Raw genomic sequence first — 13,210 nt, 5'->3', positions numbered from 1 at the left:
GGATGAGGGCAAAGAAGGTGCCAGTGGCCACCCCCTGCAGCAGAGCAGCCTTATTTGAGAAGACAGACAGAACAGGAGCTGAGCTGAAACAACCTCCTCCCATGAAAACAGCATTGGGAAATCTCCTTGGAGGGACTTTCGATGAACCAGCTGCACAGCCCACTAGTCGGATTGATGCAGAAATTAATAAGTACAGAGCTGAAACATCCATTTCCCTCAATAGCTTTCCACTCAAGTGGTGGAAAGAGAATACTAGACTGTACCCTCTGTTCTTCAGTCTAGCAAAAGCAAACCTCTCCACACCAACCACCTCTGTCCCAAGTGAAAGGGTTTTTCTTCGTCAGCAGGGGACATTGTGAATGTGCAGAGATCTTAGCTTCTGTTGGAAAATGTGGGTATGTTGATATTTCTTAAAAAATCCAACTAGGAAAGGGCACAGGCAAAGCCTTTGTTTATATGAAAAGACTTCTTTTATTTGTATTATTCATATACTTATTTATTTGATTTGGGATTTTTCTTAAAGGGTTAGTTCACCCAAAAATGAAAATAATGTAATTTATTACTCACCCTCATGCCGTTCCGACGAGAATATTTTTGGTGCGACAAAAAAAAAAAAAAAAAACTTCGGAGCATTATGAATCAGCGTATCGAATCATGTTTCAGATCACGTGTCAAACTGCTGAAATCACGTGACTTTGGCGCTCCGAACCGCTGATTCGACATGCTGATTCATAATGCTCCGAAGCTTCCTGAAGCAGTGTTTTGAAATCGGCCATCACCATAATAAGTAGTTATTTTGTTTTTTTGGCGCACCAAAAATATTCTCGTCGCTTTATAATATTAATATTGAACCACTGTACTCACATGAACTGATTTAAATATGTTTTTAGTACATTAATGGATCTTGAGAGAGGAAATGTCATTGCTGGCTATGCAGGCCTCACTGAGCCATCGGATTTCAACAAATATATCTTAATTTGTGTTCCGAAGATTAACGAAGGTCTTACGGGTGTAAAACGACATGAGGGTAGGTAATAAATGACAGAATTTTCATTTTTGGGTAAACTAACCCTTTAAATTTCACTTTAGTTTTGTTATTTGACATAAGATATTTCAATTTCACAAGGAAATGCGCAGTGTTTTGTCTGAAAAATAATAAAATTACACTTTTTCGTTTATATTGTCTTAAAAAAAAAAAAAAAAATTTGTTAAAAAAAAATCATGAAAAAATCGTATTGTGAAACCTGTATCGTGAATCATTTCCCAGTGTGAGTTGAATGAATCGCTACATCCCTAATTTTTACATGTGTGGTTTAAGTTGTTTTTTATTTATTATTATTATTTAGAATAAATCTTAGTATGCAAGTTATTGAAGAATCAAACATTTGTTTGCAGATTTACAGACATTTAATGAAGGAGACCTAGTCAATCTTAACAAAAAGGGGGAGCGCTCTTGGGAATTTTTTTTTTTTTTTTTTTACAGAATATCACCTTTTTTCATAAGCTACAAAATAAGAAAAATAACAGTTAAGAATTTTATTTTTAATAATGGGTCATGAATCCAGCTCATTGGAGCTCAAGCTCATAAATGCCCAACCACCAACATCCACTGAGAAATTCACAGATGTTTGTTGAGAGTTAACTTCAAGGTCAAGTCAAATTTAATAATGTAGTGCTTTTCACAATACAACTCAAACTTTCTTTCTAAAGAACAATGTGGAACCAAAGTAAACAAAAAAAAATATAAATGAAAATAAAAAAAAAAGAACCACAAAACAACAAATTACAGAGCATTTTTAAATGCTATTGAAAACAAATGAGTTCTTAACACACCCTGAAACATTCTGAGACTTAATGTAGGGGATGTTTTAAAGGACAGAGGAAGCTCATTCCAGAGCCTTGGAGCTGCTACAGAGAAGGCCCAGTCAGCTTTGCATTTCAAACAAGATTGAGGAAAAGTAAGATAAGTGATAATTTAGAGAATTTATTCATACAGAGACTGAACAGAAAATTGCTCCCCATGTTCCAATGAGGGATAAATTTGAAAATTATCAACATACAAATGACAATGAATGCCATGTTTATAAAAATTTGTTCCTAACGGAAACATATAATTGGAGAAAAAGACTGGTCCCAAAATTGAGCCCTGAGGAACCCCGCACATAAAGGAAGGGGGGCAACAGAAGAAAAATAGTTCCCTAGACTAACAAACAAAAAAAAAAAAACCATGATGCTAATGTTTATAATTTCTCAATATCTTCATGCCCTAAAATCACATTTAGCAGATTAGAGCTGGCCAATAATTTTTGCAATGATGCAAGCAATTAGACAATTGATATATTATATATATATATATATATATATTTATTTATTTATTTATTTATTTTTTTTTTTTTTTTTTTTTTTAAATGGCATGCCGTTCAGGAAATTATCGTATTTATTTATAATATGAAGTTTGACTATATGGAATGAAAATCTGAATATATAGAATGAGGAATGAGAGTGTGTTTACAGTGGGTACGGAAAGTATTCAGACCCCCTTAAATTTTTCACTCTTTGTTATATTGCAGCCATTTGCTAAAATCATTTAAGTTCATTTTTTTCCTCATTAATGTACACACAGCACTCCATATTGACAGAAAAAACACAGAATTGTTGACATTTTTGCAGATTTATTCAAAAAGAAAAACTGAAATATCACATGGTCCTAAGTATTCAGACCCTTTGCTGTGACACTCATATATTTAACTCAGGTGCTGTCCATTTCTTCTGATCATCCTTGAGATGGTTCTACACCTTCATTTGAGTCATTGATTATACTGATTGGACTTGATTAGGAAAGCCACACACCTGTCTATATAAGACCTTACAGCTCACAGTGCATGTCAGAGCAAATGAGAATCATGAGGTCAAAGGAACTGCCTGAAGAGCTCAGAGACAGAATTGTGGCAAGGCACAGATCTGGCCAAGGTTACAAAAAAAATTCTGCTGCACTTAAGGTTCCTAAGAGCACAGTGGCCTCCATAATCCTTAAATGGAAGACGTTTGGGACGACCAGAACCCTTCCTAGAGCTGGCCGTCCGGCCAAACTGAGCTATCGGGGGAGAAGAGCCTTGGTGAGACAGGTAAAGAAGAACCCAAAGATCACTGTGGCTGAGCTCCAGAGATGCAGTCGGGAGATGGGAGAAAGTTGTAGAAAGTCAACCATCACTGCAGCCCTCCACCAGTCGGGGCTTTATGGCAGAGTGGCCCGACGGAAGCCTCTCCTCAGTGCAAGACACATGAAAAAACACCTGAAGGACTCCAAGATGGTGAGAAATAAGATTCTCTGGTCTGATGAGACCAAGATAGAACTTTTTGGCCTTAATTCTAAGCGGTATGTGTGGAGAAAACCAGGCACTGCTCATCACCTGTCCAATACAGTCCCAACAGTGAAGCATGGTGGTGGCAGCATCATGCTGTGGGGGTGTTTTTCAGCTGCAGGGACAGGACGACTGGTTGCAATCGAGGGAAAGATGAATGCGGCCAAGTACAGGGATATCCTGGACGAAAACCTTCTCCAGAGTGCTCAGGACCTCAGACTGGGCCGAAGGTTTACCTTCCAACAAGACAATGACCCTAAGCACACAGCTAAAATAACGAAGGAGTGGCTTCACAACAACTCCGTGACTGTTCTTGAATGGCCCAGCCAGAGCCCTGACTTAAACCCAATTGAGCATCTCTGGAGAGACCTAAAAATGGCTGTCCACCAACGTTTACCATCCAACCTGACAGAACTGGAGAGGATCTGCAAGGAGAAATGGCAGAGGATCCCCAAATCCAGGTGTGAAAAACTTGTTGCATCTTTCCCAAAAAGACTCATGGCTGTATTAGATCAAAAGGGTGCTTCTACTAAATACTGATCAAAGGGTCTGAATACTTAAGACCATGTGATATTTCAGTTTTTCTTTTTTAATAAATCTGCAAAAATGTCAACAATTCTGTGTTTTTCTGTCAATATGGGGTGCTGTGTGTACATTGAGGAAAAAAAAAGAACTTAAATGATTTTAGCAAATGGCTGCAATATAACAGAGAGTGAAAAATTTAAGGGGGTCTGAATACTTTCCGTACCCACTGTACATGGAATGAAACTCCATATAATGAATATTGGAACTCCATGAATATATCCTATACTCCATGAATATATGGAACGAAAGTGCAAGCTCGGCAGTACTTAATAAATGTATAGCTAGTTATATCCTTGTTATCAGAGCAATAGCCTTCTGAATTCCATGAAATTTTCCAATACTTTGTTGAACTAGAAATAAGTTTTTGCAACAGCTGGTCATACTCCAAACAAAACAGACAGTTTGGAGTCTACATCCCGTCATCTTGAGGAACATATTTCCATTACTGCAACGTTCATAGTGCTTATGAGTAATCATGTTCAACAAAATGTTGCTGAAATCATTATGCATCATTCTCAAAGGAATTTACGAATCTCTTAGGGAGATGTTGACTGAAATAGCACTTTAGGCAGCTGATATACAAGTGCATGGTTTGAGTGCACATTGTAGATGGAGGTGGAAGGCATGTTTCTTTCTGTATTAATGTTTGCCTGATAAGCAGGTACTTCCTGGCCTGTGAGGTTCACCACATTGAGTCTTCCGTGAAGAAATAGTAAATTAATTTCTTCATCAGTAGAACAGTATTGAATACATTTACCAGTATTTTGCCCCGTACATGCATTCAGTGTTAATAAGATCGTCACTACTAGATTTTGTGAAGACTCACTCATAGTTCAACATCTGTACGGAACAATCACACATGAAAAAACACAAGATGGCACTTTGATGACATCAGATTTCATTCAATACAAGTTTCATTCTATATATTCAGACTTTCCTTTTAAATATTCTCAGGTTTCATTTCATATATTCTGAATTTTATCCCATATATTCAGACTTAATTCCATATACTCAAACATCATATTATAAATATAATTTTTCCTTTTAAAGATTTTCAAGTTCAATTCCTTATATTCACACTCTAATTTCATATATTCAGGTATCATTCCATATATTCAGACTTTATAGACTGCATATATTCAGAGTTATATAGATACTGTATATATCCCAATTTAAATACAGACCCGTATGATAGATTTGCTATATAATATAAAATGTCGTTATGTGAATATACAGCATGTACTCAGGTAAGTAGAATGTACAGTATATACAGTACACTGTTGACGTTCACTGTCAGTGGAGAAAGAGGTATCTTTTGGACAAGCCTTCAATATTTCCTGAGCCAGCCAAGCAACTGCCATTGAGATGAATATGAATGTGTATAGGCAGCTCTCTCCAGATATTATAAACTGTTCAATACTCCCTGGGTAACCTGAGGCATCATGTTTAGAGATCCAATGGTGATAGTTCATTGCTCAACCCTTGCAGAGCTTGAAAGTAGATCTTTGACCACTAAGTTACAACTCCACCACATGGTTTATGACCCCATACTAGTAGATAATTTTTCTGTAGTGCAAAGCTGGATGTCCTAAATACTCCTCCACAGTATCAGCAGCACACAGCTCTGGATATCTGGCATCCAATGTTCTCAGGTTCAGGCAAATGGCACAGTGGTTCCTCTTACAAACCCAACAGTGCTGTCTGAGAGATATGCACAAGCGCTTTGAAGTGCCGACACAGTTTCCAGTGATTAAACTGGATTTGACAGAAATTTTAATTAAATACCCAGCCAATTTCAGAAAGAAAGGACGTCTTAAAGCCGTATCAGAAAGTAAGGAACAGCACAATAACCAAGGAATAGAATATAATAGCAAGTGAAAAAAATGTAGTTATATATTAGTGTTTTGGCTGTAAAAGAAACTTACCTCTACAAATATGAAGCATGGTATGATAGAGTAACTACGGTGTGTATTATCTGAAGCCATTTTGCATCGATTCAGTCAAAGTTCCACAGTTGGCAATCTAAAGGAGAAGGAAGTAAAAACTGTAAAATTAATAATGCATTTATATGGAATAAATTGCATACTTAAATAGAAAATTCTCTTCTGGGTTTTATGGTTACAAAACTGCACAGCTCTACTGAATTGATTACTTAAATTTTGGTATTCTGACCAAAAGTGTGTGAGTGTGAGGTCGTAAACTGCTAATATTCCACTGCAATTGAGTTCAGCTAAATGTCTTTAAATGATTTGTGGAATACCCAAACAGTATATACCACAATCAAAAAAAAAAAAAATGAGTTCACAACAAATGCCCCAAGGACTTGAAAAGAGCAGCCAGAAAGAGTCTGAGGACTTCAGACCCTTGAAGGGCATTCAGTCAGTGGAAACGCAACAGAACAAAGACGGAACGACAGAGAAAAGGCTGTGCAGCAAACTGTGCAGCATTCTCAGCAGAGCAACACAAGGTCAAACACAAACACACTTCTTCTGCTTTTCTTTTTTTCTTCATTCATACATATACACACAAAAAAACAGAAAGAAACATTTTTACACAGAAGATTCATTATGCAAATTTGTTGTCTCCTAGGGCGGCAATTAAAGCAGAAGTGTGTGTTATTTTATGTCAAAATATTTTCTCTTATCCCAGCTTAATTTGCAGTAACAACTCAGTAAGAGTTAAGTTGATTCTCAGAAAAGTAGAAACACTGGCTTTGTGGCACTATCTAAACGTTGCTCTGGGGTCCATTCTTCATACCCCAGAGTCTGATTTGTCTGATTTGACAGAGGCCAGATCTTCTAATCATGATAACTCATCTCTGGCTAATTCGGTTCTTCAAACAAATTTGTGGATTTGATTACTCGATTTCGATACTCGAAACCATGATCAACAATGCAGCGATTGGCTGGCGGCAAGACAGCAACGTAAATGACATCATATTAAAATTTCTGGACCTTTATAAGAAAACAGCAAGCAACTAAAACAACATAAAAGTTATAATAGATAAATAAATTGTGTATGGTTTGCTACATGATTCCCAATTATTTACATCATTTCACTATTTCTATTATTTGTACAGGCTTTACATTTTTAGTTCAATGTTGTAAGTAGCAATTCATTTAATTTTACCTGTAGAGCAGATCTGTTACGTGACAGTATTGATTAAAGTTTCTTATGGGTCAAAAACATATTTCTAATGGCACAGCAGACAGCACCTTTTTTTTTTTTTTTACTAAGTTATCTGCATCTCCTGCGCTGCATCAAAAATCCAGATAACTGAGTAATCCATGTATGAAGAACGTATTTTTTCTATAGAAAGACAAACATAAACAGTGATGAAAGCCAAAATATTAAATGTCACAGATGTGTATTTACTGAGTAATCCACTATTTTGTAGAGGTGGTTCAAAATGATCATTTTCACATGAGATTTGGAGCCAAATTACAGTGGTGTGAAAAAAATGACTTTAGAAAGATGGCTGCATCATTATTTAATTTTTACAAAGATTAGTAGGTCTATTAGTAAAATCTGTTGAAAGTCTTTGTTTCATTATATGCCAACAGTGAGAGTTTAAAAAAAACAAAAAACAAAGGCAAAAAGCACGCCTTGTGTTTTTTGCCTCAAGTTTGCATGCCTGTAACTCAGAGGTGTGTCGTATTCATTTTTTTTCCTCTAAAAGAAAAAAAAAAAAAAAAAAAAATCAGATGTATGCAAAGTGACCCACATTTGGTTTTTGACCATGAATAAATTGGTAAACTGTGCACATTTTGAGTGGAGTCACATTAACATGTCCATATCTCTGGGACTGAACCAGAGGGCCTTTAAAATGAAGATACCAAAAGGAAAGTTTGTTAAGAACCAGAATCTAAAAGGATATTAAGATATCTTTAATACTTCTAGATTTACAGGCATGCAAACTTGAGGCAAGAAAACAAGTGCCTTTTGCCATTTTTGAACTGTCACTGCTGGCATATAATGAAACAAGGATTGCTAAAGTTAACAGATTTTACTAGTAGACCTACCAATCTCTGTGTAAAAATAAAATAATGATGCTGCCATCTTTCTAAAGTCATTTTTACACCCCTCTAATTTGGCTCCAAATCCAAATCTGTGACATTTAATATTTTGGCTTTCATCGCTATTTATGTTTGTCTTTCTACAGAAAAAAAAAAAAAAAATATATATATATATATATATATATATATATATTAAAAAATTGAGCCGTGGAATTCTGGTTGAGTTGACACAGAATGATCCATGTGTAATTGCCCTCCAAAACCCTTTCGAGATGGATTTAAATCTAATCACTCAAACCACTTCAGGAGTTGGTTTAAGACGCATTCCAGATGAAACTGGACAAGTGTAAATGCATCTGGTTGTTGAAACCACATATGTAAATTTTACTCCACCCAAAATGTAAAAAAAAAAAAAAAAAAACGTGCGAGCGTGTTATAGGCTATATGACGTTATAGCCAGATATGACAGCAGTACTGCAGCACGCACTGCCACAGATGAGTACTGAGCAGCTGAGTATCTCTTCAGCAAGCTGATGCGCAGACTGCCGCAAATGAAACAAAGGAAGTCACAGACATTCAAATTTAAAGTAGTGAGGCTAAATTATCTTACCAGTGCTGATGACACTCTCTCTTTAATTGCAGGCTTTAATCTTGAAATTAGCTGATGATAAATAAAATGAAGCTCATATATGTTGCTTTAGTTGATGTGAACTGACTGAATTAAATTTGCATATAGAGTGGGAATTGAAGATCGGATTTATATTCGTTTTGCGGAGACACGTTCATTTAAAATGTCTTTTTTTTTTTAAGCTTTTTTGGTTATTTCACTTAAATAAAATGGAGAACCGATAGGTGAAATCTGTTCAATCTAATCCTGAATGTGGGTGTGGGCTTTGAGGACACTGATTTTGATCTGGGTCTCCGTGAGTCTGGTATTAGTGTGGGTCCTTCAGGGTCTGGGTCTGTGGCCAGTTTCATAAACTGCTTAGACTAGTCTCAAAAGTTTATCATCTTAATTTTTTCTTCAATGCTGGTTATATTTTTTTGTAAAGTCAGTTACATAAAAAGGTAGATTGCTAAAATTTGAATTGTAAAAGTAGGAAGGAATAACCCTTTGGTTAACTGCTAGTTGGTCAAACTAGTTCTTAACACAGCCTTAACATAGTGGCATAAGTTTCTGCAACTGGCCCCTGGGGTCAATGGCCTGGTCTTAACTGCAACTCTAAAAGGTACACTTTATAAAAAAAAAAAAAAAATAAAAAAAAATCAGTGTAAGATTTACTCAGTTTTCACTCAGTAGCTGCTGCTAAATTTCACAAATAATTACAAAAGAAACAACAAATAACATACTGAATTAAATCTGAAAATTTGTAAAAAATTTGTTTTGTTTTTTTCATACAGCATCCATCCCAGTCACTGTGATCAGCAACCTATGGATACCTCTGTTTACCCATCTATTCACACATAAAAGGCTTTTCCAAGTCTTGAATTTTCTCCAACCCATACTGGTCACTCACGGGACAACCAACTAACCAATATTCCTGGATATAAATGTGCTCTTGTCATAAAGCAGTAATGACATTCTCCATCTGCTGTTCTTGGAAGAACTGAAGCCCTTGTCACTTTAGCGAGAGCTGAAATGCTGCATCATTGCAATAATAAACATCCTTTCTTTTAGGTCCAGACAATGTTTCATGATACTATTACTTCCAGCAAACTGGCATTGCTGTAGGTCCAACACTTCGGTCAATATGAGGGTCTTGACATCACTTGCCACTTGGTCTTGTTTTCTTCAAATCTAGCAGATCTGAAACAGTTAATTTCCCTTCCTTCCTGCTAGTGTTGCTTATTCACAGTGTGTCCCGTGACGCACATTGTAAAATTGTTAACAGCTTTCAGAGCACCTGAGAACTCTTTCCCCAAAAAAGGCAAAACTGGGAACAAGAGTGGAAAAATTAATTTTGGTAATAGAAACAACTGAACAACCCACATATTCACATAAATAAACAAATATAGCTCATCTACTAACACAATATTTTGTTAGCTATACATTCAAATGAACTTTCAAATAAATAATTTTCTACCTTCTGATTTCTGTGGCGAAATAACAGTATTGACTTGCTTTGAGCAATTACAATGTTACAGTTGTGATATCTGCAGTTAAAGGGCAGATATATAACTTCTCAAAGAAAATACCAATTACCAATATACTGATCCTTTTTCTGCATATAATCCTACACAACAGCAGATATAAAAATGAGAAATACGCTATTGTTAAACAAAAAATAATGGACATTACTTTGTTGGAAACAAATTTAACCTCTTTTACATACATAACCGCACTAAAAGTGGCACTTGATGATGGGAAACCCAAACACAGTCTCAAGTCAATTTGTAAGTATTTTTTAAATTACTGAATTAGTTGCGAATAAATCGTGCAATTTTCTCACAGAGATTTTATCTACAACTCAAACATTTTCGTGCACGTCAGATCATGTGAAGTAACTGAAATTGCACAATTCACACTCGTACAATACTTACGAATGTGATGTGATGTGATTGGAAACTCTAAAATTCTTTGAAACAATCAGATTATGACCTCTAAGTGTGCTTTGAGTTCAGCTGCTTGGTCCAAACCAAAGTCTGATTGCTCCCCCTCCCTTTCCCCCGCTGGTCTCTGTTCACATTATATTATTTGGGTTCAAACTGTGGTACGCTTGCGTCATCAAGCTGTCAGTTATGCACCCATGTTGCTAGATAACAGCCAGTGCTAGGTAGATTACTTACAAATTGTAGTCGGTGTATTCCAAATTACAAATTAAAGTCAAAAACACAATTAAGGTAATGTAATCGGAGTACTTTTTTAAATATTTTTAGATTACTTTTGGCCTAACTCGTATATCACATTGATTTGAATAGGATAATCTTGTACCATATTGATAAAAACACAAAGAGAAAGAAAATATATTCTATTCTTTGTTATCAACATCATGAAGTACATTAAATATTACATAATATCAGGGTTTCCCAGACTGGGGTTCGTGAAGGAACTGCAAGGGGTTCATGAGTTTAATTATTAATTCAAGCTATTAATTAATTAAAACCATTAACAAACATTTTTTAATTAAAATAAATCATTTTAAAATAAATCATTTTAAAATAAAAATGACCTGAATTTGTACATTTTAATGTGTTTGAAAGACAAAAGCATTCCAAAGACAGTAATGCATGGTTGAATGACTCACTGAGTGATAATTCAAATAATAATTAATGTGTTCATCAGGAGCTGATTAGATATGCATGCAATACTGAGAAAATACTTAAAAGTGAAATGACTTTTATAAATCCAGTGATCAAATGCTGTGTGGGTCCCAGTTTTCAGTGGTAGTCAGTGGTAGACTAGTGGCTGGTCTTTGTGTGCAATTCTACAAAACTGGAAGACCTTCTGAATGGATATAAGCAGTAGGCTTTTATAGAAAGGAAAATTTAAAAGATAAAAGAAGTAGAAGGGAGAATCAATGAATGAGAATAACGTAATCAAGTAATCAAAAAAAAAAAAAAAAAAGAAGTAACTGTAGTCTGATTACAAGTATTTTAAAATGTAATATAATCTAATTACAAGTACTTAATTTTTTATATGTAATCCAAAGCATCAGCACATAACGGCACTTATCTTACGGCATCTAACCCTAACGGCATCTATCTGCTGTGAATGTACTGCAAATATTCTTAAGAATGCGGGAGTCCAGCAGAAATAAGATTGTCAAGAAAGTGAGGACACACACACACACACACACAAACAGTTTTATCAAATTTGTGTCATCAATAGTGGTTTACTTCCGTGATTTTGTACAATTGCTTACAATCAGCAGCGAACCGTACCTGAGTTCACATGAACTGCACTCCAGACCACACTTTTTATGCAGACTCAGGCACGGTTTGCAGGTACAGAAAACAGCGTTCACATCATCCAAACAAACCGAACTCTGACGTCATTCGAACCCGGGTGCGCACCAAAAGTGCTAGTGTGAAAGCACCCTTAGACACCAAAATGATATCCATTTAGCCAGCAAAACCGATCTAATTCAAAGGGTCATTTTTTTTTTTTTGAGATGTTAACTGATGAAGACATGCAAAAACCTCTAAATCAGTCTTACATTTTTTCCTTTAAATGTAGTTCCAAACGTAGGTTCAGGAGGACTAAACATTCAGTCAATCATCATTACGAACGTATATAAGCAGCAGTCACTGCGTCATCCCAGCGACAATTCTTCCTCCTCCCTATCTCCTCCTCTATTTCTCTTATTCTCCCTCTATGCAGTACTGTTATAGGGGGTTTTAACTCAGAGTTCAAGCCGAGCCTCGGGTTCGAGCCTCTTTCGAGGACAGCAAGCCAAGTTTGTTTTACCATTTTACCATTAACCATTCAGACTGAATAGGCAGGCAAACTTGTGAAATGAGCATTTTTACCAGGCTCCTGTTTAGGTTCAGTATTTTCTCTCTAATGGCACTGAAAAGGTTATTAGTCAGATATTGAAATGCCTTATTTTCAAAAATGTCACTTTATTTAATTCATTGGTATTTAACAAATTTGATAGTCCATGTGTGCTTTTTTTTTTTTTTTTGCTGCAGAAACATCTAAGTCCATCTTGTTTCACTTTGTCATGGGTGGAATAGAGCTGTTCTTTAATGTACACAAAACAATGTTGTGTTAACATGCTACTTCGCAAAATCCTGTCATTGCCACTGTGATGATTTTCTTTAGCCTCATGCTGCGTTCCAGGCAGGTTTTTGAGCCCATAAGTCACGACTTCAAAACACGACTCACGACTTTGTAGCGTTCCAGGCAAGTCACGCCAAACTGCCTGAGTGTAAACAAACCAGCATGGCAGAACATACGGGGCTTATGCTCATTTACAATTATTTCTATCGCCAAAGGTGCTTACTCCTTGCTTATTTAAGGGAAACGGAGGAGGAAAAACGGCGCATAAGTCAAGAGTAACTGTTATACCTTTTATTTTACGTTATTTTACCGTGCACTTGCATAAACACCGCATCCATAGGGGCTGCCATTGTTGTTTCGCGGGCTATGTGACGTCAGAGTGCGGAACTGGGAGTACATCGATCTAGTACGAGTTCACGGGTGGGAAGTCACGGGTTTGACTGCCGTTCCAGTGCACTTTTACGTGTAGAAGGTTGGAAAAACATGGGTTACGGGTTGCCTGGAACGCGGCATTTGAATGGGCA

The 13,210-nt window shown here is 36.2% G+C and overlaps 1 protein-coding gene across 2 annotated transcripts in view; it reads right to left on the bottom strand.

The window, feature by feature from the left end:
- Positions 1–13,210, bottom strand: part of plppr1 (phospholipid phosphatase related 1) — a 70,836-nt gene that overhangs the window by 45,716 nt on the left and 11,910 nt on the right. For both annotated transcript variants that reach the window (XM_051909957.1, XM_051909956.1), the window contains exon 2: positions 5,873–5,969. In XM_051909957.1, coding sequence (XP_051765917.1) covers positions 5,873–5,932 — 60 coding nt within the window. In that variant the 5' untranslated portion in view covers positions 5,933–5,969. The remainder of the gene's footprint in view (positions 1–5,872; positions 5,970–13,210) is intronic.

The sequence above is a fragment of the Ctenopharyngodon idella genome, chromosome 10 (genome assembly GCF_019924925.1).
Source record: "Ctenopharyngodon idella isolate HZGC_01 chromosome 10, HZGC01, whole genome shotgun sequence".
Lineage (NCBI taxonomy): Eukaryota > Metazoa > Chordata > Actinopteri > Cypriniformes > Xenocyprididae > Ctenopharyngodon > Ctenopharyngodon idella.
This window is presented reverse-complemented; position numbering and strand designations above follow the sequence as displayed.